The following is a 22,345-nucleotide window of genomic DNA, read 5'->3' as shown; positions in this document are numbered from 1 at the left end:
CCAGCTCCAGTCTCCCAGTCTCCACCGATGGCATCGACGCCCAAGCATTCGGCCAGTGAGCAGCCGGCCCGCGGAGGCTCTGACGGCGGCTGGGCCTGGCCTGAGCATTGGCCACTTGACCGTAAAGGTGCTATCAAGTCAAGTTGATTGGTATCATAAGTACCTACTTGGTACGTACATTTAAAGTATCGACACGTTCAGCCCAGGCGCCTCGTCAACGTCCGCCGTCACCACATGCACCTACCAAAGAGCGTCGAGGCCCGGCTTCTTCGCTGTGTACCTTGAGTACCTTGTGGTCTGTCTAGCCAGGCCTGGGTTTCACGTTTATTTCTTACTCTTGATTCTCTCGACTCTTCGCCGCAACATCGCTGGACCTGATCCTTCCAAATCCCGACCGCATTCGCGACCAGGTGCCTTCGCGGGGGCTCGCGATACCCCGCTATCCAACAAAGATGAGTTGTAAGTCGCATGGCTTCAAAAGTCAAGCACCAGGCGGCTACTTCTGCTGCCTCCATATCGAACACGTCCAGTACCACAATGTCTAGACTGTCTGACACTGATGCTGCTGCTTCTCTTCAGTCGCGGGCATGCTGAACCGCCTGCACGGCCAGCCCGAGAGCTACGATAAGAAGTAGGTTTTGCCCCCGCAGCCAAATGCTTCCACGACTTGTCGTCGTCGTCATCGTCATCGTCATCGTCAGTCTTCTAACAGCGCTCGTCTTTGCTCCCTCGACAGAGCCAAGTACAGATTTGGTCGAACCCTCGGCGCCGGCACCTATGGAGTTGTTCGTGAAGCCGACGGTCCCTCGGGCAAGGTGGCCATCAAGATCATCTTGAAGAAGAATGTCAAGGGAAATGAGAAGATGGTATACGACGAGCTCGACATGCTCCAGAGGCTGCATCACCCGCACATTGTCAAATTTGTTGATTGGTTCGAGTCGCGTGTAAGCTGCCGAGAACGACAACCAAGCAGGCTATCTGGATTCTGGGCTAGCTTTGCTAATAGCCTACCTATGCTTGATATAATAGGACAAGTTTTACATCGTCACTCAACTGGCTACTGGCGGAGAGCTGTTCGATCGAATTTGCGACCAGGGAAAGTTCACCGAGCTCGACGCTTCCCAGACCATCAAGCAGATCATGACCGCTGTCGACTATCTACATGATAATGACGTTGTCCACAGAGGTGCGTAATCTCGGTGTCGGAGACATGTCTGCTTGGCTTTTTTCTTTTTCTTTTTCTTTTCTTTTTCTTTCGCCTTCATGCTTGCTGACTGGTTTCACGGCAGACCTCAAGCCAGAGAACCTTCTTTATGTCACACGGGAGCCGGATTCCGATCTTGTGCTTGCTGACTTTGGAATCGCAAAGACCTTGGACAGCAAGGAGGAGACTTTGAAGACCATGGCTGGATCTTTCGGTTACGCCGCCCCTGAAGTGATGGAGCAAAAGGGCCATGGCAAGCCTGTAGACATGTGGTCCATGGGTGTCATCACATATACCTTGCTCTGCGGATACTCTCCATTCCGCAGCGAGAATCTTCGTGACCTACTGCGCGAAAGCACTGCCGCACCGGTGCCATTTCACGAGCGCTACTGGAAGGACGTCAGTCAAGATGCCAAAGATTTTATTCTGGGTCTTATCGTCCCGGAACCCGAGAAGCGATGGACTAGCAAGGTACATACTGACATGTCACTCTCCGCCCCCTTTTCGCCGCGCCTTGTTCACATCCAAACAGGAAGCCCTGGGCCATATCTGGTTGAGCGGCAAGAACGCCACCGATCACAACTTGCTGCCCGAGCTCGAAGCCTACCGAAGAAGGGCGCGCCTTCGCCGTGCCATCGAAATCGTCAAGCTGCAGAATCGCATCGCCAAGCTCAAGGAACACGAAGAGGATCCTTCCGAGTCCGACATGGGCGATGTTCAGGGAGGTTCGGGGGATATCAAGGGCGATGGCGCCAGGTTGCATGCCCTGGGACTATTTGCCCTCCGTGAAGCCAAACAGAAGCAAGAAAGTCTTCAGGTTGAAGAGGAATTGGAGAAGGAGAGCAGAAGGCGCAGCTTGAGCAACGCCTAGATCGCTGTGATACCAAGGCAGGCAACGATTTGATGGGGGGAAAATACCACCTGCCGATTCACTTTTTTTCTTCTCATCTTAAATTTGAAAGCTATATGCCATTTGATACTGACATTTGTCGAAAGACGTCGATGCTCGTCAAATCTGACCGTTGTCCTTGCTTTGCTGTGCCTCTGGGGTTCGCCTCGCTCCTTTTTCTTGCTTTTCGTCTTGTTGCTCCTCCTCCTCTTCTTCTCCTCTTCTTCTCCTCTTCTTCTCCTTCTTCTTCTCCTTCTTCTTTTTCTTCCTTTTTTTTTTAAATTACCTTTTTTGTGGGTAGGCCCAGCTCTATTAATTAGCAGCTAGCAAATGAATAACTCACAAGTTACAAAACACAAAAAGGCACGCACCTCTCCAGCACAACAAAATAGATCAAGGTAGCGCTCGGCCACCAACCACACCGCCACAAGCAGCACGACGAACCCGGCACAAGGCGGGAGCGAGCATTGGCCGGCCGGGCCGGCCGTACGCACGTACATCTGTGCAAGTCTGTTCGGAACCCAGCAGCTTCCGGCCTGCTCCGGCGCCGGATTGCTCGTCGTCAAGACGTTGACCCAGGAAGGAAGCACGGGGAGACCAACCAACCAACCAACCAACCAACGACCAGGAGCAGCGACGATTATTCACCGAGCCTGCCCGACGGTCTGTACTCCGAAGGGAGGGAGGAGGGCAAAGCATAAGCCCACCATTGGCCATTGGGTGACCTTGTCGTCACAGGGTACAGGGTACAGCATTGCTTATTAGCAGTCGCCGGCACGTTCCGCGGCGTGAAATAAACGCCCAACGTGCGATGGAGACACTGCACCAGACTCTAATTGGGGCCTGCCGTGCATGCAAACCAACCAATGTGTTGGTTGGCTCGGACCTCCCCCGCGATGCGCTTCTTTGGGATGGGAAGCCCGCCGCAATCGCCGTCAGTCTCACTTGCCATCCCATCCTGATGACGATGATATCGCACGTCATGACACGTTGAGACAGATGTACTATTTTGACAGCAGACTCTACCATCCCGGAGTTTCATGTATTTTACGTACATCTTTATCGTCTTGCCTGGTGTACAACGTTGCGTTGAAAGAAAAAAAAACCCCCCTAACCTGAATGCAACCAAGTCTCCCCTACGCCAGTCAATGCGCCGCGACGCTCCTCAGGAAGCTGTTCGCGAAAATTCAGAATATATACATAGAAAAATAACACAAACCGGCTATATGCACAATGGTTCTACCCATGTTGTCCCCATGTCTGTTACTCCCTACACCAGCGGTGAATATTCAACCCACCATATCAGCGAGCGCATTTTCCGTCAGTCTTTCGTATCGCTGGGCGTCGAAACGCGTACGTTTCCAGCCACATGCTCGCAACCGCTCAATGCGGGCTTTGACGTCCAGTGCCTTCAGTTCGCGGTTAGAGTGAGCCGGGACGGTAGGTATTCGGCACGCGGAAATTTCCAATTCCAGTGTGGTCATGTGGGCAGTGATTTGGCGGCGGATGCTGCTGAGTATAGTACAGAACCGGTGGATGGACCGGGTATAAAAGAAGGGGTCGACGTCTTCGACATCGCCGAGACTTGGACTGGCTGGTGCCAAGGGGGCAGAGACAACTACCGACAGCGAAGGCTTGACGCTTTTTAGGATAGATTCGGGGTAGACGGGCTCTGGTGAGGATCGACCGAGCCATTCGTCGAAACCAAGAGTAGGGGAATCTGGCCGAATAATAGGCTCCACCATGGGTTTGTCACAGAAAGCGACGCGCTTCTTTGGCCTGGGCGTTGGACAAGGCTTCAAGGCGACTTCGTCGACAGAGCAGACGGATGCGGTTGTGGAGGATCTTGTTGTAAAAGCTGTTGATGCAGACGAGTCAGAGCCGGCTGGAGAATGTAAGCCGGGAGAATGTAAGCCGGACAAGGCAGAGGAAAATCGCGACGTGGGCCGACTCATGTCTTCATCAGCATGCTTGGCGAGCTTGGACGCGGTACTGAGGTGGTCGTATGCCTGCTTCAGAAGAGCGGCGCGGGATGGTGAGGAGTGGTGAATTGTGAGCGCCTGCACTTCAAGCGCCGTGGCTGCGTAGAAGTGAAGATAGACGAGATACACTGGATTGGCTTGATCCTGGACGTGTTTGTAAGTACCTGGTGATTCAACATTCATGACGCAGAAAGGTGTGTACTCTGTTGCAAGCAAAGTCTGACTTACAAGCTCGTCTGTGTGGAGGAGGATTTCACGACAGCGCGTAGAACACTCTCTGAACCGTCGGCCCATGTAGTCTCTCTTGATCTCGGCCAAAGCCGCCTTCCACTCCGTACAGGTTCGAGGAACAGAAGTCATTGTGCAGGATGTCTTGTCGCTGGCTGTCGACTTTTGTTGATACTGATACAGCTGCGAGCCGGCTTCAGAGTGCCTTGGCACGTCTCCATGGCCCGGGGAATAACAGAGGGGGTGCCGCCTTGCTTGGCACTCGGCGTTGAGTGAAAGAGGAATTAGGCCAGACATTGTTCGGTACAAGTATCCCGGGAAAAGGCAAGTAATTAAAACGACGACGACAACAACGACAACAACAACAGGCAAACAGTATGTACACAATTGAGTATTTCCCCTCGATCGCCTCGCACAGCCACTCGCAATGCGCGCAGGGACTGCCAAATGAAGACGATCGAAGGTTATTTATGGTGAGCGGGCTTTGCCTTTGATGGACATGTGGCCAATGATGCAATGGGTGTTTCAAGTTCAGGAACGGGAACCAACGATGACGGCGTGGGGAGAACAAGGTTGTACGCTGCAGCTGTGGTGGTGGTGGTGGTGGCGGCGGTGGTGGTGGCGGTGTTGGTAAGCAGTTTTGGGTTACGCCGTACCTACGGAGTACTCCGTGCAGGCCCTGCGAAACGGAAACGGATTCAAGGAACAAGACGTATCATGTGGGGGGATAGAAAGCTTGTTCCCAACCTGCCGCGTCAAGTACCCAAGGTGGTAAGTAGTACGCAGTGTGTGCGGAGTAGTGTGTAATAATTGTTGTAATTTTTCCTTCTTCCCTGGACCCTGGCTCTGTTTCCTGCCGTCTTTGTTTCCGAGCGCGTCTGTGGGTGGTTGACGAAAGGGAGGCTCCTGGTCCGTGGGGAGTGGGTATTTGGGAAGGAGCGTTGCTGAGAAGTGATTGTCTGCTTTGTCCTTTGTTGCTTTGCTGCTTGCTTCGATGCCGACAATGCAAGTGTTGGTTTACGTCCGTGTGTTCATGCAGAACGCAAGGCGAACTGCGGCGTCGTCGACCGCTGGGACGTAACAGCGGAGGCTGAAGAGATGCTGCACTCGACAAAACGAGACGAGACAGGGCAAGACAAACAAACAGGTGAATCGTGAGGCCCGCGGACTGAGCCAGAGCCAGAGCCAGAGCCGGTGAAACCTGCGAGGTGACGGGGCGAATCGAGCAATCAGAGAAGACACAATCTCTGGAGAAAAGAGGGAGTTGCCGGAAAATAAATGAATCCCACTGCCGCACTCCCGTGTGCTGGACCGGGGCCGTATGTTTTCTTTTCCCCTCTGCCACTCCGTATTTGACATCAAGTTGCTCCGTATGTATAGCAGGAGTAAACGTCCTTCCCTCCCTACCCGAGCACCTGAGTCACGAGCGCCCTCCCTTCCACGTAATGTCTCAGCCGTCACCCGCAGCTGCGCAAGACAAGGGGAGGGCGACTGCGAGGGGCGAGGGTCATGGCGTCGTACGTCGTAGGAACATCGCAACTTGTCCCAGCTACCTCCTACCCAGATAGGCATACATATGCGACGAGGAATCTACGTCTTTCGTCCACGATCCCCCGGCATGAAGGAGCGATACCTCAAGGAGACCATGTACTTATGTAATGTACATACCTCAGTGTGCGAACCAGCAGACCAGCAAGCGAGGAGTGACGAAAAAAAAAAAAAAAAAAAAAAAAAAAAAAGAGGCGCAACGTTGTGACGATGCACGCTTAGTCCCGAAAAAAGTGGTTTGCTTTTCCTTGGCATTATCCACTTGCCAGTTGAGGGCCTGTTGGACGGGGCGAGACATGACACCATGTAACTCCGCTACCGTCAGACTCCAAGGGCGCTCGCTGGATCTAAGTACGTACATACTCAACCGCTGGACGTAGGACGTAGTACTCCGCAATAGTAATCTATTTTCGCTTGCTTGAGAAATGTCACTATGCTCGCAGCACTAGTCCGTACTCCGTACTGCTACGTACCACTAGTATCTGAGGCCCTAACTAACCCCTGCATCTGGGGCAGTTGGACCAAAGTACCGGAGCCACCTCCAGCTCGGCACAGTGCGGGCACGATGCTCATTGCTCATATGGACCACGTACGCCTCGCAGAGAAGCAAGAAGAAGGCTGGCAAACTGGGTCTGAGTTTGGCGAACAAACGATGGCAGCTGCTGACAGAGAGATTGCCTGGTCAGCTGATGGACATACTCGGTACCTTATGAAGATCCACGTGCAGCTCGCCTTCTGTGCTTCCATCAGGACTGAACACCAACACACAGCACCTGGTCCGGCAATACTTACCTACCTAGATAGGTATTTAGGTTCCTACTTAAGTAAATACTCTGTATTACAGATCCGTATACTCCATCCCGCCGCCTTGAATTAGATACCTTGAGTACCTTGATTCCTTGGGTGCTTACTCAAGTAAGTTAGATTTAAGTACGTTAGTTGGGCCATGGCACGCTGCTTGAAAACTGTGGTGATTGATATTGCAACCCCAGCGGGCCATGGCATCAACATCAGCGCAGTTTCCAGGCAACAGCAAGCGGTGCCTGTCATTGCATTCACCAGCTGCACTCACCAAAAGCACAGACGACCACAATCGCCGAAGAATTGTCACGGAACTGGCCAAGCATGGGCCCAGGGCCAGACTCCAGAGTACTCAAGTACGTAAGTTAAGTTACTTTATTACTCGGCTGAACCAACTGCTTCGAATGTCGACCGCCAGGGGAGCACTGCAGACTGGAGGAAAGATACTCCACTCCGTGCCTGGCGCATTGACCCCACCTCCTGGCTCAAGGCCGCCTCTCACAACTCCATGCTGCACACGCGCGCACAGCACGCACACACAGACTCTCGCCCATCGTCAAGGACCATCTGGCGCCCGGTGTGACGCCACTTTTGCAGGCCAGGCGTGATGCAGTGCGCGAGCTCGAGCTCGAGCTCGATCGCCTTGGAGCCACCGCTCGTCATCGCCAAAGTTTTCGCCACATAGGGCGTTCAGACATTCGTTTGTCGCGTCTGGGTGGTGGCATGCAAGTGCGTTATCCCGTTCAAGGTGATGACCCTCTGCTGTATGTACTCATCACTACATACGTACCTAGGTACGATTGTGATAGATACATCCTCCTTCCGGTTCGCTTCATATTCTGTCATGCTGCCAATTGGTCGATTCCTGGAATAAGAGTGGCCTTCTACACCCATGTCCCTCCTCTTTTCAATCTTTCCAAGTCCAATTCATATACGGAGTATACGCCAGCCACAATGAGCCGAGCATCGAGCCAAGCGTCTCTCGCGGTCAAAACGTCGGCACATCCATCGTACTGGGATGGGGGGTGTTGCTTCTCACTTCACCGCCAGGGCCGGTATTCCCCGACAAAATGATGAACAAATCGATTCCCTGAGATTCCGCACAAGCAAGATACCATCCAAGCAACCATTTCCAACCTCTCAGAAGGTTAATCTACAAAGCCAGCCACCCTCTCCGATGCAGTAAAGTCCGGCGTCATAGAGTTGACCAGGAATCCAAACGTCTCTCAAACCGTCTGGCTGTTGCGCTTCGCGTGTACAGGTTCTGTATTGGCTAAAATGCGACTTCTGCGGGAATCTCCTTTGTTCTCTTGCTCAAACTCTCTCCCTTTTTGGAAGGTATAAATGCGGAACCAGGATATCTGCATCCGCCACATCGGTATCAACAAAGTCTGTGAGAGGCTGTGCAGGTTGCGTATCGGAGACATTCCGACTTGATGACGGCACGGACGAGTTTGCCTGATGTTGATGCTCTTGGAACTTGGTGCTCTCTTGACTCCCGTTGGTTGATCCATGTTGCTTGTTGGTTGACCAGAACACGCTACGGCCAGGCATGGATATGTATTTGTCGGTGAACAACTCCCGCCTCGCAAAGTTGAGGATGGCCGGGCATCGTACGACTTGGGCCTCGGTATTCGGTGCTCAAGATGCCATCGAGCATCTCCGGGGGTACGGATGCTCGGCTCGCACCTATTGTTTTTCATGGCAGATAGAGTTCTGTGGCGAAGTCGTCAACGTAAACCTTGCAATTGCAAAAAACTCTGGAAAACAACTCGTATGCACGATGGAAGGTTTCTGTCTTCCTGTCGAGCATCACAAATCCCCATGCCCATGAGAGAAGGCCAGGATATCCTGGTGTTGGCCGATGAGAAATGTCTGTGCTCGATAAACATGCCCCCCGATCTACGGCAAGGAAACACGGGATGTAGTGGACCAATCGTGGGATTCGATTTTTTTGATTTTTTTTTTAGTTTTTTTTTTTGTTCGAGTTGCGGTCTGGGATTTGCTCGAGTTACGAGTGGTAGGCCTAGGCGACATTGGAATCCGACATACATACATGCGTAGTATCAGTTGCACAAGAGACGTGCAGCTTGTCCTATTCGTAACCTTTTGACCCCTGGTATTGGAATGGCCAAGGGCCGGGACAACCCGCACCGACTGTCCTGATGCTCACGATGGCCCCTGAGCGGCTGGTTTCGTCACGTATGGCTAAAGTTCCTACGGGTCGTCTGGATATTCGACGGCAGCTTTGTATCTAGGAGCCACGAGTTTACCTATGCAGAAGACTTGCCTGCTCTTGCGCCAAGGCGCTGGCTCATGCTGGAAGTCGCTCGGAAAACATGAGAGGCAGCCGCACATGGTAATTCATCGCCCCCTTGTCAGTTACTCTGTAATCCCACTATTCGCTGACACGTCCATGAATACATTCAGCCTCCGTAGTGCCTGTGCCAGGAACACAGGTCCTTTTGGGGGCACGGCCTGATTACAGGACAAAGGTTTTTTGCAATCCAAGACGCCGACGGTGATGTGCTTCGCGTTTGTTGGTTTCTGCCTCTCCGCGTCATGCGCACATGCTCAGGTGTCGTAATTGCCGTGACCCTACTCTGTACACTGCGCGGCACTCGTGTACACTGTATAGTATATACACTCTAGCTGGTCGGAGTCCCAAGGGTGCAACCGGCCTGGGTTGGAACAGTTTCCCTCGTCGTAAACTGGCAACGCCAACATGTTTTGGGCGAGGTCGCGTTTTCCCGGATGGAAAAGCCGGACCTTGTGCTTCTGGTCTTGGGGAACTGTTTGACGTTTTGGAATGTAGGGGCCACCGTTCACGCATTGTATCCGGCGTTGGTGGACGGGCGTCTGGTTTAAGCTAAGCTGGCAAGTCATCTTTCTTTTGAAGGGGAAGATGGGGAGGCATGTTTGACAACGGTTAATACCTGGCTACCGGGGACGACAGATGACCTCAGTCGGTTGTTGTCTTGGTACATGTCATCTTCTGCAGCGATGGTGTGTGTGGCCGTGACTCCGTGGACGAACGAGGTGCTACTTACTCCAAGAGGTTTCCTTGTATGCGCGTAGATTGCGTTTCAGTGCTACTTGTAGGATGACGGTGTTGCCTTTGTCTCTCTTTTCAGTGGCACATCAATGATGCCTTGCTCCGGCGAAGTGTGGTTGCAGTCGCGAACCCGGAGTGGTGTAGGGTAGGCAGTCTCCTTGTATTTATTTATTTATTTATTATTTTATTTTTATATATTTTGCATCAATTGACTGATTGGTATTGACAGTACACGATACGTAAAGGTCTAGTTCTTGGCAAAACAGGAGGACGGGAAAACCATATAGTGCCTAACTTGGAGGGCGACTGACGGCGATGGTCAAGTCGTCCTCGTCCCGACAAGCGACTTCTGGTATCGGCCGACGATGATACGGGCCGGACGGGCGGGCACTCGGTAGATGCCCGCGTGCATGCACACGCACGCATGCGCACCGGAATGGAATGGCCATGCCACAAACTTGACGACAACGTCAGACTGCGAGGGTTGAATCTTTCTTCATCTTGATATGCTCCGTACAGGCGGCACGGCACAGCAGCCTGCCTGCCTGCCTGCCTGCCTGAGCGGCTCGCGTTGTGGGCGGAGGAAAGTGGGGCGGGCCCCAGCGTCGGATTCTCGGGCTCTTGCAGGGCCCCAAGCCGGCCCAGTGCCCAGGGCCGAGGCCCGTGCCTTCAGGAACTGGCATCATTCGATTGATCCCGCAGGCAATAGTTAATAAGTGCCAGCAGCGTGTCGCCCAGCCCCAGCACCAGCGCGCTCCGTGTCGACGGTCGACGTCCGCTCGTGTACTCGAGTACTCGAGTAGGGTGGCGGGCGTCACGGCCCAGGCAACGTCTGCGCCAAAAACAATGCAACGCGTTCGCATTGTGCTTGTGTTTAGACTTTCAACGGTGTCTGGCGCCAGGTCGGGCCCACGCTCGGATCTGGCCGCGTCCTGAACCGAGCTGCGCGTCAATGCAAGTCATAATGTATTCAATCGAGGCGAAAATCATGTGCCATGTTGACTCCAGACTTGTGTGTGTTGCCAGGAACCAGGCTGTGCTCCGTATTCGGGGGTCCTATGCTCCGGAGTCCGCAGTCTGCACCCGGGTGGTATGGATTTGTTCAACACTCCCCCGGTCAGGCCGTCAAGCCATACGTCTGCCCGTCGAGGCAGTTTTGGAATGGGTGGCAGCATGCATGCGGGGACCGTGGACCCCTCGCCGGCGACACGTCTGGAACCTGGATACGGTAACCGTCGGGCAACATCTGACTCCAAGGTAGGATTCTGCCGCCATCTAGACGTCGTCCGCAGCTAATAAGCCGGGCGTGAAACGGATCCGAATGGCGTTACTAATGCCCGATATTCCATACTCGGTACACGTGTTGCTCGTCCGCGTGTCCCAGCACAATAGTGGCGCCAAAGTCGTGATTCGCAAGCGGACGTGGTGATAACGTATAATCTGTGTCCATCCATCCATCCATCCATCCCGCACTGCACTGCACTGCACTGCCTCTCCGCCGCCATATTCTCGTGCCCGCGATTTGTGCCCTTCCCCCCCCCCCCTCTCTCTCGCGTTTCCTTCACAGATGGCCTCCCATCGTCGAGTGGCGTCAACATGAGTGCCGCTGTCGCGGAAGATGGCCTCGGGGCCGAAAAGCGTCTCTCTTCTTCCGTTACTACTGCAGAGAATGAGAAGAACGAGGAAGGAGCCAGGGACGACGCCCCCCTGGACGAGGCGAGACCCCGCCCCGAGCGAACCGCAACATTCAACGATTACCTGGTTTGTTTGCCACTTTCAAGACGATGACCGTTTGGCATCAGGTATTGATCGGCTCCAACTCCAGAGAGTATTCACGTATGCTTCCAAATGGGACTTCCTCGCCTACGCTGCGGGCGTGTTGGCATCCATCGGTGCCGGCATCACCCTGCCCCTCATGAACGTTGTATTCGGTCAGTTTCGTCGTCCACACATGCAACGAATGACCCAGAGCAACCGGCCCTGAGGATTTTATTCGGCGTCCTGACCATCCCGTTCCCAGGCAACTTCGTTGGCAGCTTTAGCAGTTTTTCAAACTTTTCCGCCGGAGCTGCCGGCATCACCAAGGCCGATTTTGAATCCAGGCTGGACAGGCTGGCGTAGGGAATGCCCGAGAATCTAGCTGGTCTCGGACGAAGCTGACTCTCGGCGTTGCAGATTGTACATGTTTGCATTGTTTATCGGTCGTCTTGGACTCAACTATATCAACAAGGTAACCTTTGACTGTATAAAACCTTCCGCGGCCAACAAACCTTTGCGCCCGTTAACGTGTTTCTGAAGCTGTGTTTTCGGATGATTGGAATAAGGTTATCCTCTGCCATCCGACTACACTACCTCCAGGCCCTTTTTGCCCAAAGCATCCATGTCTTGGACTCGATGCCTCCTGGATACGCTACCACAACCATCACCAGCACGAGCAACACCCTGCAGTTGGGCATCTCGGAGAAGTTGGGCGTCTTTGTGGAATTCTCGGCCACCATCATCGCCGCCATAGTCATCGCCTTCACCTACAATTGGTTGCTGACTCTTGTGACGGCATCCTCGATTCTCTTTATTGCTTCCACAGTCTCGATACTCTTGCCGTTCATTGTCAAAGGCAACACAAGGGTGACAAAGGTGTGATCTTGCCGCATTCCCAGATTGAGACTCGTCAAGCATGTCTAACGCCCGGGAAATGAACAACTGCACACAGGCCGAGGGCAAAGCCGCCGCTGTTGCCAGCGAGGCCATGGCCAGCATCCGCATGATAATGGCCTGTGGTGCCGAATCTCGAATCGCCAGCAAGTATGCGGCCTTTGTTGAAGAGACCAAAAAACATGCCCAGTTCATGTCTCCATTGATTGCTCTTCAGTTCGGACTGATTGTATGCCGCACAATCGTTCTCTACACCTGCCATCGCGGCCTGCTGAAACGTGTTGCAGTTTTTCGGTGCCTTTGCCGCCTTTGCCCTTGCCTTCTGGTTCGGCATCAAGTCGTTTGTCGACGACTCCCGGGGCAATCTCAGTACCATAGTCATGTAGGATGCAACGACAAACACCACGGCTTTTGAAAGTACTGCGAGCTAATTGTCAACACGATAGCGTCTTGTTCTCTGTCATGATGGTCGTCTTCTCCCTCGAGAGAACTTCAACGCCAATGTTGGCTGTTAGCAAAGCTACGGTAGCCGCCTGCCAATTCTTCACCGTCATTGATGCCCCTGCCCCGACCAAGGGCCACCTCGGAGACCCCCAAGTGTCTGCCACGGAGGACATTGTGTTGGACGACGTCACCTTTGCATATCCCAGTCGGCCTCATGTAAAGATACTGGATGCGTTAGATTTGAGGATCGAGGCTGGAAAGATTACGGCAATCGTTGGCCCATCCGGCTCCGGTAAGAGCACCATCGTCGGCCTCATAGAACGGTGGTACAGCCTCAAAGATCAACATGTCGTGGCCAAGGCTGTGGAAAACAAGAAGAAAAAGAGGCGCTCCGAGTCTGACGATGATGAACCCGAGCAAGGACAGTCCGAGCCCGAGGAGACCGGTCCGCCCGTCAAACTCGGCGGCACAATATCCACTTCTGGTCACCAGCTCGATGATATTGACCTGAAATGGTGGCGATCGCAAATCGGACTGGTCCAACAGGAGCCCTTCCTGTTCAACGATACCATCTACACAAACGTCGCCAATGGCCTGGTAGGTTCCCAATGGGAACACGAGCCGGAAGACAAGAAGAGACAACTAGTCGAGGAAGCATGTAAAGAAGCGTTTGCTGACGAGTTCATCGACAAACTCCCCGCGGTAGGAAAATTACAAACATGAATCTGCTTGTAGTAATACTACACCTTGGCTAACGTGCCGACAACAGCGCTACGACACACTTGTGGGAGACAGCGGCGCCAAGCTGTCAGGAGGTCAACGCCAACGGATCGCCATTGCCAGGTCGATTGTTCGAAAGCCCAAAATTCTCATTCTCGACGAAGCCACCAGCGCCATTGACGTCCGCGGCGAACGGATCGTGCAGGCTGCACTGGACCGAGCTGCTCAAAACCGAACCACCATCACCATTGCGCATCGTTTGTCAACGATCAAGAAGGCCGATCGTATCGTCGTCCTCAAGAAGGGCAAAGTGGTGGAGAGTGGAACGCACGAGGGACTCGTCGCAGTGGAAAATGGTGTCTATGCCGGCCTTGTCAACGCACAAACCTTGTCCCTCGGGGCTGAACATGACATCGCGCACGCGACCATTGATACGGACGGCCAAGGGAGCGCTTTGGAGCGCAAGAAAAGCGAAGCAGCTCCTCAACATGATGCCACCACTGAGACCGGGCTCGAAAAGCAACGCAATCTGGTCAGGAGCTTCGGCCGCTTCTTCTACGAATCAAAACAACACTGGTATCTCATGTGCCTGACGGTGTTTTTTGCGGCGTGTGCCGGAGCTGCCATTCCCCTTCAGGCCTACATGTTTGCCAACGTCGTCGTCATCTTCAAGTACGAGGGCGACAAGCCAAAGCTCATGTCTGAAGGCAACTTTTGGTCTCTCATGTGGACGATTCTAGCTATTGGCGTGGGACTTGCTTACTTCTTCTGCTTTCTCTTCTCTACTCGACTGGCCTCTATTATTCGAAACAAGTACCAGCAGATGTACTTTGAGGCCATTCTCTACCAGAAGACGTCATTTTTCGATGAGGAGGATCACTCACAAGGGACTTTGACCTCCCGTGCCTCCGGAGACCCCAAGCAACTCGAAGAGCTGATGGGAGCGAACATGGCCAGTGTTTACGTCGCCATCTTCAGTCTCACAGGATCAATCGCCATCGCCTTCTCGTTCGGATGGAAGCTGGCCTTGGTGGCTAGCTCCGTTGTCTTGCCCGTCCTTCTTGGCTCGTCGTACTGGCGTTTCAGATACGAGATCCAGTTTGAGAAGATGAACAACGAAGTATTTGCAGAAAGCTCCAAGTTTGCATCAGAGTCCATTGGTGCATTCCGGACAGTCACCTCTCTGACTCTGGAGCAGCCGATATGCCAGCGATTCGAGGAGCTCTGCAAGGGGCACGTCGTGACGGCCTTCAGAAAGGCCAGATGGGTCAGCCTCCTCTTTGGCTTCTCGGACAGCGCCACCATGGCATGCCAGGCTCTCGTCTTCTACTACGGCGGCAGACTGCTCCTCAGCGGCGAGTACCAAATCATGAATTTCTTCGTCTGCTTCATGTCCATCATCCAGGCTGCCGAGTCTGCCGGCCAAGGGTTGAGCTTTGGCCCAAACGCCGCCCAGGTGACGGCCGCTTCAAATAGGATCTTGAACATGCGCGACTCGAGGCTGCGAGACGACCACGCTGAAGAGGATGACATTCCGGAGCCCGAGGGCGGCATGAAGATTGAGCTGCAAAATGTCCACTTCAAATATCCTTCCCGGGAAACTCCAGTGTTCCAAGGCCTGAGCTTGACCATCGAGAAGGGTCAGTTTGCCGCCCTGGTTGGCGCATCTGGATGCGGCAAGACGAGCGTCATTTCGCTGTTGGAGAGGTCTGTACCTGATCAAATCCTTGTCGATGGGGCCTATTGAATACAACGTACTAAACATTGCCAGGTTCTACGACGTGGACAAGGGGCGCATTCTCTGCAATGGCAGAGATATCAAGGACGTCAACGTATACGCCTACAGGCGACACCTGTCGCTTGTCGCACAAGAAGCAACGTTATTCCAAGGCAAGTAGCGTCCGGTTGCCAGTCGGTGTCCCTCACCCAGCTGACACAAGACTCAGGCACTCTTCGAGAGAACATCCTCCTGGGGGTCGACGACCAAAGCGTTACGGACGAACAGCTGCACCAGGTCTGTCGCGACGCCTCCATCCACGACTTCATCGTCTCCCTCCCAGAAGGGTACCGCACCAACATTGGTTCCAGGGGGGTTACGCTCTCCGGGGGCCAGAAGCAGCGAGTGGCTATCGCGCGTGCTCTCATCCGCAGCCCGAACATCCTGCTCCTCGACGAGGCCACTAGTTCTCTGGACTCGGAGAGCGAGAAACTCGTGCAAGCTGCTTTTGAGCGCGCTGGCCGAGGGCGCACAATGGTCGTTGTCGCGCACAGGTTGGCTACTGTTCAGAACGCCGATGTGATTTTTGTGCTGGGCGAAGGTGGGATCCTGTTGGAGCAGGGCAATCATGTGGAACTCCTTAGAAAGAAGGGTGTTTACTGGCAAATGGTGAGTTTCGAGCAGCCGTTTGGCCACCAGGTTGTTGGTGATTCTGACGTGTTGCAGTGTCAAAGCCAGGCTCTGGACAGGTAGGTGAGTATCGAGCCACGGTACCGCAGGCAAAACGAGGAGAATTGGGTGGAGGGGAGGTTGATGGGTTTATACACCATGCACCATACTCACATACTTGCGGCGGCGTTTCTTACTTGGGGGTCAACACTACTCATTGCGCGCGCATCTCACTTGGTTGGAGACAAACTCCTCTCGATGATTTCTCGCTAGATTTTCAGAGGCTCTCCCATTGGTAAATACATCGTGGTATACACACACACACAATGCAAGCGCCGCTCTGCCTCTGCTCAGCATCTAGATGTAATGGTAATCCATACGTAGATGAATATCACAAACCACCTTGGCACCGTCTGCCTCGGAAGCAGCAAGCCAAGGTGACGGCGTGAAAGAGGACAGGACCGTGACCATCCATCTAGGCGCTCATGCCCCAAAACTCGTCCAGCTCCCTCATAATGGCCGAAACATGGGTCATGACAAAGTCATGGCTTCCCGGCACCACCCTCCAAAAGACGTGTCCCTCGCCGCCGACAAGCGGCAGGCCGTCGCGCGCGTAGTCGTCGGCGCTAATCAGCTCATCCGTCTCGGCAAAGATGACGGCCGTGGTCCCCCGTTCCCGCCTAGCCAGGCCCCTCCACTCCTCGTGCTGCTCGGTGAGCGGCGCATGGCGGACGCACGACGTGAAGGCGGGCACGAAGCCCTCGTGGTTGAGCACCATCCAACGCACGTAGTCGAGCACCCTCTCCTCGAGCGGCGACCTGTCGCCGCCGAGCTTCTCGGCCTCGGCGACGGCCAGCACGGCAGCAGCGGCCCCGGACGTCGGCGACGCAACAAGGGGCCGCTGCAGCCGCCGCCCGGCGAGGACGGCGAGCACGCGCTCCGGCACGAGCCCGCTCGAGAAGACGAAGCGGCTGACGGCCCCGAAGGCCGCGGCGTCGATGAGGCCCGCGGGCGCGAGCAGCACCAGCGACGACACCATGTGCGGGAAGGCGTTGGAGAAGGGGACCGCGATGGCGCCGCCCAACGAGTACCCGATGAGCCGGAAGCCCCGCGCGCCGGTCCAGCAGAGGCGCGACGACGCCAGCACCAGCAGCATCTGCGTCGTGTACAGCCGCGTGTCGTGCGGGATGTCGCCCACGCCGTCGGTGAAGCCGCGCCCAAAGAGGTCCTAGACGTGCGAGGACTCTCGTCGTCAGTCGCCGGGGGGGAGGGGGGGGGATTGAACTGGACTGTTGGACGGGCGGAGGGGCGGGGGAAGAAAAAAAAACCGTACAAACAGCATGACGCGACACCCCCTCTCGACCAGGGCGTGCGCGATGCGCCCCAGCGTGATGCACGACGTGCTTATCCCGTGGACGAGGAGCACCTTGTCGCCGCGCTCTGGGCCGAACTCGTACACGCGTATGGTGCCGTACTGCGCCGGGGGTGCTCGTTAGCCGGCGCACAGGGACAGAGAGACACGCTTTGCTTGCTCTTCTCCGCCGTCACTCGACGCTCGACGCTCGACGCTCGACGCTCGACGCTCGACGCTCGTCGTCGGAGACGCGGGGCCAGGCGGGCTGGACGTCACGTACGGGCGTCTCGACGTCCCTCGCCCCCGGGAACGCATCCGGCAGATACACCAGGCCGCGGAGCTCCTCCCGCGAGGCCCTCGGCAGCACCGTCTTCAGCGGACTCGGCAGCACGCGCTTCCTCGCGGGCCACAGCGTCGTTTTGGCAACGGCGACCAGGGAGGCGGTAGCAACGGCGGCGGCGGTCGCGACGACGGCCGGGTGAGGAATGTCCGGCCAGCGGAGGAGCGTGTACGCCATGGTCGAGGCGGGTTGGCGGGTTGGCAGTGAATTCGCCGACGGGACGGGAAACGAAAATAGCACGTGGGGTTCAGTGGACGAAGCTGCGGCTGCGCCTTGTTGGCGGCGTCGTTCATCATGATGCAGGTCCGTGTCGAATCTCGATGCGTCGTGGGCGGAAGGCAGCTTGGCGCCGCATCTACTTGTACACGTGCTCGTGCACATGCACATGCACATGCACATGTACGAGCCACGTGTTTGTGGGCCAACGGAGCGAATCCTATTTGCGCGCTTGAATCTCGAATTACCGCCGTTCTCCTACACCCGGGGCACGGCATCCCCAGGGCCAGCAGCCTTGGATTACACTCGCATGTTTTGTACGTGCTCCGTCGCCCTCAACCTGTCTTTGTCTGAGCCCACCTCAACCCAAGCCAACTGCCCACGCCGCATTCCCGAGCTGTTTGATCAGTTGAATCAAGTTCTCAACCATGGGAGGCAGTCCCTCCTGCGCCTGCGTAAAGTTGACGCGCAGAATATCCTGAGCCGTCTCCGTGCAGGCCCGGGGGGCATGCAGCGCTGCCTCCGTTGCTGTTCCGCGAATCGTGGGCCCCCTGATCAAGGGCCGACCTTGCTCGAACCCAATGAATCGCTGGATCGCGATCGAGTCCGCACCGTCCAAGTATATTGGCTCTGCCCCAAGCTGCGAGGCCACGTACTGCCGCCGGTTTGCTCTTGTCACTACCCCATATGTCCACAGCGTGATCGAGGCGTGGTGTACCGCTACCGCGTAAAAGTCCTTGAGGTGACCTGGCGGGAAGAATCTGGCGTAGCGCAGAACCTGCGACGCGCACCAAGCCGCCGAGCGGGCTTCAGAACTGGTGATCCATTGCTGCAGGATTGGGTAGATGCGCCGGGCCTGGTCTTCGCCCTCCTTGCCCAGGAACAATTGCAAGTCGTCCAGGGACACGTGCAGATTCATCATTAGAAGGTAGAGGAGTAGATGCTCCCGTGCCGACATGTCTTGCCAACCAGCCGCAATGAGATGAAAGCTCTGCAGGTCTTTGACTAGCTCTTGGTGACGAGAGCTCAGGAGCAAGTTGGGGTTGCCTCCCAGGCTGTTCGCATACGACCGCGACTTGTGCACCGAACTGAGTTGTCGGTATTCCAGAATCAAGGCCCAGAATCCGTGAAGAAAGATGGAAATCGAAAACTGAACGTCCAGACGCGCGTGATTTGCCGTCAGCAGGTGAACGTCGTGGAATACGTCACCCACAGACGGTGGCCGCTTCAAAAGTCCTGCGTTCCTCTCAAGGTACTGTGCCTTCCATTCCCGTGCCGTTTTTGCCAGCCACAACTCTCTGGCTTCGGGCAGCGGCAAAGTCAACTCTGAATACGACAGACACGGGTTTGTCAGCGTCGTCATCGATGTCTGCGCCTCTCGGAGATAACAGTGAAAGACTAATCTGCGCCCAATATTAGAAGCTGTCTCTTGAGTCGGGCATAGACTGACCGAACCGTTTCCACTGCTCTCTCTCGATCCACAACTTCCACTTTGCCTCGAGAGCTTCGCCTTCTTCCGATGCATCGACATTGATAATGGGATACTTTGCTCTTTGAAACTTGCCTCGATATCGCATCATCTGTTCTCGCTGTCAGGACTACTTTTGTGCTCTCAACCAACTATTCGTGGCCACCGTGTGTTGACACCAACCAAGCACGTACCGTGACAGGAATGACAAGGTGGCATTCTGCGATTTCCATCCTACGGCGGTTGCCACTCCAGAGACCAAGATCCTGGACCAAGATTAGTGATTGAACTAAGCCTAACCGCTGGATCGCCGTATTGTTCTCTTCGAACTACTGATACATTAGCACCATGTTGAAGTTACTCAGGATTTGGATCCGCAAGTCTTCATACCCGAGCCGGAATTGTGATGCCTGTAAGCAACGTCAGCCAGGACCTCGAGCATTTTCGAACGAACATGCCACTACTCACGGACGGCTTCCATCACTGCGAAACCAAACTTGCGCAATGTTGGCACGGGCGTCAAGTAGCCCCCGTGAGCGGCAGCCATGGCGATCCACTCTGGCCACTGATCCTTGAGTTTGAACGTGGGGAAGTGAATCCAAGAGTCTACCTGGCAAGCTTGAGCAGCAAGAAAAATATGCGTGAGGGTATCCAGCACTTCCACGGTGGGGAAAGACGCGGCAACTTGGTTAGCTACCGAGGTCTGGCGGCACTGGGAGAGGAGAATGGCCATGACCCGGTCTCTTCCGGATTGCTCCAATTTCTCGACGACAACTCTTTCCAGACGATCTCGGCTATGTTGAAATTGGGAGCTGGATGTATCTTGGGCCGATACAGCAAAGAAGCTCTGCTCCTTATACCCACTGTCATTAGAATTTGGATCCCAACGCCATGGCGATTCAGTCCAGACTTTGACTAAGCTCTTTCGCATCTGGTTTATCTCGGGTGAATTTTCAGGGCGGCCGACGAAATCCTGAACAGGCATGGTGCCTTCACTCATGCCGTCCATGTTCCATTGGTCCAGCATGCCAAAATCTAGGTCCGTCAGTTCAAGGTTGGCATTGTCGCAGAAATCAAGAACGGGCATTCCTTGCGTGGCCGTCATCTTGTTCGGATCAAATGGCTGCTCGTATAGAACATCGCGAAGGAAATCGAAAAACGGCGAGTTGTTGAAATCCATGACCCCTGTTGGAGGTTCATAGACCGGCGGCGCAAGTGTCTCATTGTTGGCTAAAGGCGGTGTTTGTAAGCACATGCTGCCCGTGAACCACACCTGGCTGATTACTGCTCCATGTACATACCTTGGTCCATGACAGTTTCCGGCGTTGGCAATTGGCTTTCCTCTGGCTTGAATGACGTTGCTTGTGAGCACGGGCTGGTCTTGCTGCTAGCATCAGGGCCGGAGGAAGGACCACTCGGTGCCGAATAAACATGGCTGTGCGAAGCTGGCGAAGAATAATTGCCTGACTCGGCAGCATGTGCGGCTAGAGGTGCTGCCACAGCTGCGGAGGAATGGCCAGAATGCTGGGCAGCTGTAGCACGTGCATTTACTGGCAAATGGTGATGAGGAGTGGAGAAGGGACCGGCTTCTGAAAAGATGCAAGTCAGTTTGCGATTCACGCAACGCCTGCAAGGCTTGCAATCGTCACACTTGACTCTGGCCACGGCGCATGGTCGACACGCCTGAGAGACACGACCAGCTCCCGGGGACGAGTTTGTTCGCCGTCGTTTATGCGGCGTATCATTTTCATGGTTCGCAACGTGACGACGCAGAAGATCCTTTCTAGCAAAGGATTTTTGGCAGATCTCGCAAGAAAAGCGACGACCTAGCGTGTGAGTTTGGACGTGCCTGACGAGGTGTTCCGGCCGAGAGTAGGAGCGTCCACAATCCCGGCATGCATACAAGTTGTTGCCTCCATGGTTCTGACGTGATGGCGTAGCAGAAGCAGAGCCCTCAACTGGCAGCGGTTCCGCGGTCGTGGCCGTGGTCGTGGTCGTGGTCGTGGTCGTGGTCGAGGTCGAGGTCAAGGCAGAGGCCAAGGGGGGAGCGGACTCGGCCGCATTGAGGTACGGCTGCGACGAAAGCGACTCTGGGATTGTGGCCAGCGAGCCGTGACCAATACCAAAGGGTTGGCCTGAAGGTCCGGTACGCAGCGGCGGCGGCACAGCAGCACTGGGTCGAGATTGAGGCTGAGGTTGATATGGTTGAGCAGCATGCAAAACGGACGAAACTGGTCGCGGGGGATCGAGAATCTGCGATAGAGACGGACCGGTCATGGCGCGACCGAGAGAGCGGCCTCAGTCACCGACCCCAAGTGTTGAGAATCTGTGGCAGGTTCTCTGTGTAATGCCGCAATATCACGAGGAGCTCACGGGACTCCTGGAACTCGCGAGGTGCATGGAGGGAGGACGGGGCTGATGGCTGTAGACGGCACTCGAGGGCGTATCGAGCTCGAGTCTGGTGTGCAAGTTCAAGGGCCGGAATGGAATGCCAACCAGTGCCAATAGCCCGGGCAATTGTCCAGAGCTGTCACAGCAAAGGTGAAGGCGAGGAGTTGGCCGCCGGGGTCCGGTGGCGACGGGACACAAAGAACCGACGACTTTTGGACGCGGTCGTCTCAAGACAGCAGCTAGTATGTTCGGGGCAACTGACGCCTTGGGGAACCAACCCAACCAACTGACATCAAGACGCCGCAGGGACTCGGGAGCAGAGGTAAGGTAAGGTACGGTACGGTACGGTACGGTACGGTACGGCGTGGCCAAGTCGTCTTCTGTATGCCGGATGCGCAAGGGTGGATGGAATTGAGGGTGGAATTGAGGGTACGAGGTTCCACGCGTGAAAAAGGTCAATGTATTGCGGGCGGTGCGGGCGCGAGCCCTCGTAGCCCATGTGCACTAGTCTCGAGCGCTGCGTTCTGTAACGACGGCCGGCCGGCGGCGACGACGACGACGATGACGACGATGATGTTGGCGATGCTGACGGTTGATGGTTCTCACGCTCGATGGAGCTCAACTTCAAGCCGGCCCTTGGTCCGTTGTCACCATGATCAGCCACGAT

At 55.1% G+C, this 22,345-nt stretch overlaps 5 protein-coding genes across 5 annotated transcripts; 2 read left to right on the top strand and 3 right to left on the bottom strand.

Moving 5' to 3' along the window:
• Positions 1–452: 452 nt before the first annotated feature.
• On the top strand, positions 453–2,075 carry MAM_05838 (Calcium/calmodulin-dependent protein kinase; the record flags this gene model as incomplete). The annotated part of the gene is made up of 6 exons (XM_040824636.1): positions 453–459; positions 580–631; positions 737–944; positions 1,030–1,186; positions 1,290–1,675; positions 1,737–2,075. The coding sequence occupies 6 exons, from the start codon at positions 453–455 to the stop codon at positions 2,073–2,075; spliced, it is 1,149 nt and encodes a 382-aa protein (XP_040677318.1).
• A 1,307-nt stretch (positions 2,076–3,382) lies between these two features.
• Positions 3,383–4,435, bottom strand: MAM_05837 (uncharacterized protein; the record flags this gene model as incomplete). The annotated part of the gene is made up of 2 exons (XM_040824635.1): positions 3,383–4,219; positions 4,304–4,435. The coding sequence occupies 2 exons, from the start codon at positions 4,433–4,435 to the stop codon at positions 3,383–3,385; spliced, it is 969 nt and encodes a 322-aa protein (XP_040677317.1).
• Positions 4,436–11,303: 6,868 nt separating this feature from the next.
• Positions 11,304–15,993, top strand: MAM_05836 (MDR efflux pump ABC3; the record flags this gene model as incomplete). Its single annotated transcript, XM_040824634.1, has 11 exons — positions 11,304–11,468; positions 11,533–11,638; positions 11,728–11,824; positions 11,883–11,937; positions 12,066–12,341; positions 12,418–12,588; positions 12,647–12,741; positions 12,806–13,505; positions 13,573–15,234; positions 15,295–15,909; positions 15,967–15,993. 11 exons carry the CDS (start codon positions 11,304–11,306, stop codon positions 15,991–15,993), a joined length of 3,969 nt encoding a protein of 1,322 aa, XP_040677316.1.
• A 391-nt stretch (positions 15,994–16,384) lies between these two features.
• Positions 16,385–17,780, bottom strand: MAM_05835 (Alpha/beta hydrolase fold-1; the record flags this gene model as incomplete). The annotated part of the gene is made up of 3 exons (XM_040824633.1): positions 16,385–17,137; positions 17,243–17,383; positions 17,544–17,780. 3 exons carry the CDS (start codon positions 17,778–17,780, stop codon positions 16,385–16,387), a joined length of 1,131 nt encoding a protein of 376 aa, XP_040677315.1.
• Positions 17,781–18,180: 400 nt separating this feature from the next.
• MAM_05834 (C6 and C2H2 transcription factor RegA-like protein) lies at positions 18,181–21,564 on the bottom strand (the record flags this gene model as incomplete). The annotated part of the gene is made up of 6 exons (XM_040824632.1): positions 18,181–19,145; positions 19,270–19,399; positions 19,482–19,616; positions 19,678–19,697; positions 19,756–20,517; positions 20,589–21,564. The coding sequence occupies 6 exons, from the start codon at positions 21,562–21,564 to the stop codon at positions 18,181–18,183; spliced, it is 2,988 nt and encodes a 995-aa protein (XP_040677314.1).
• Positions 21,565–22,345: the final 781 nt, after the last annotated feature.

Source organism: Metarhizium album (genome assembly GCF_000804445.1).
Source record: "Metarhizium album ARSEF 1941 chromosome Unknown scaffold_16, whole genome shotgun sequence".
In the NCBI taxonomy this organism is placed as follows: Eukaryota; Fungi; Ascomycota; class Sordariomycetes; order Hypocreales; family Clavicipitaceae; genus Metarhizium; species Metarhizium album.
This window is presented reverse-complemented; position numbering and strand designations above follow the sequence as displayed.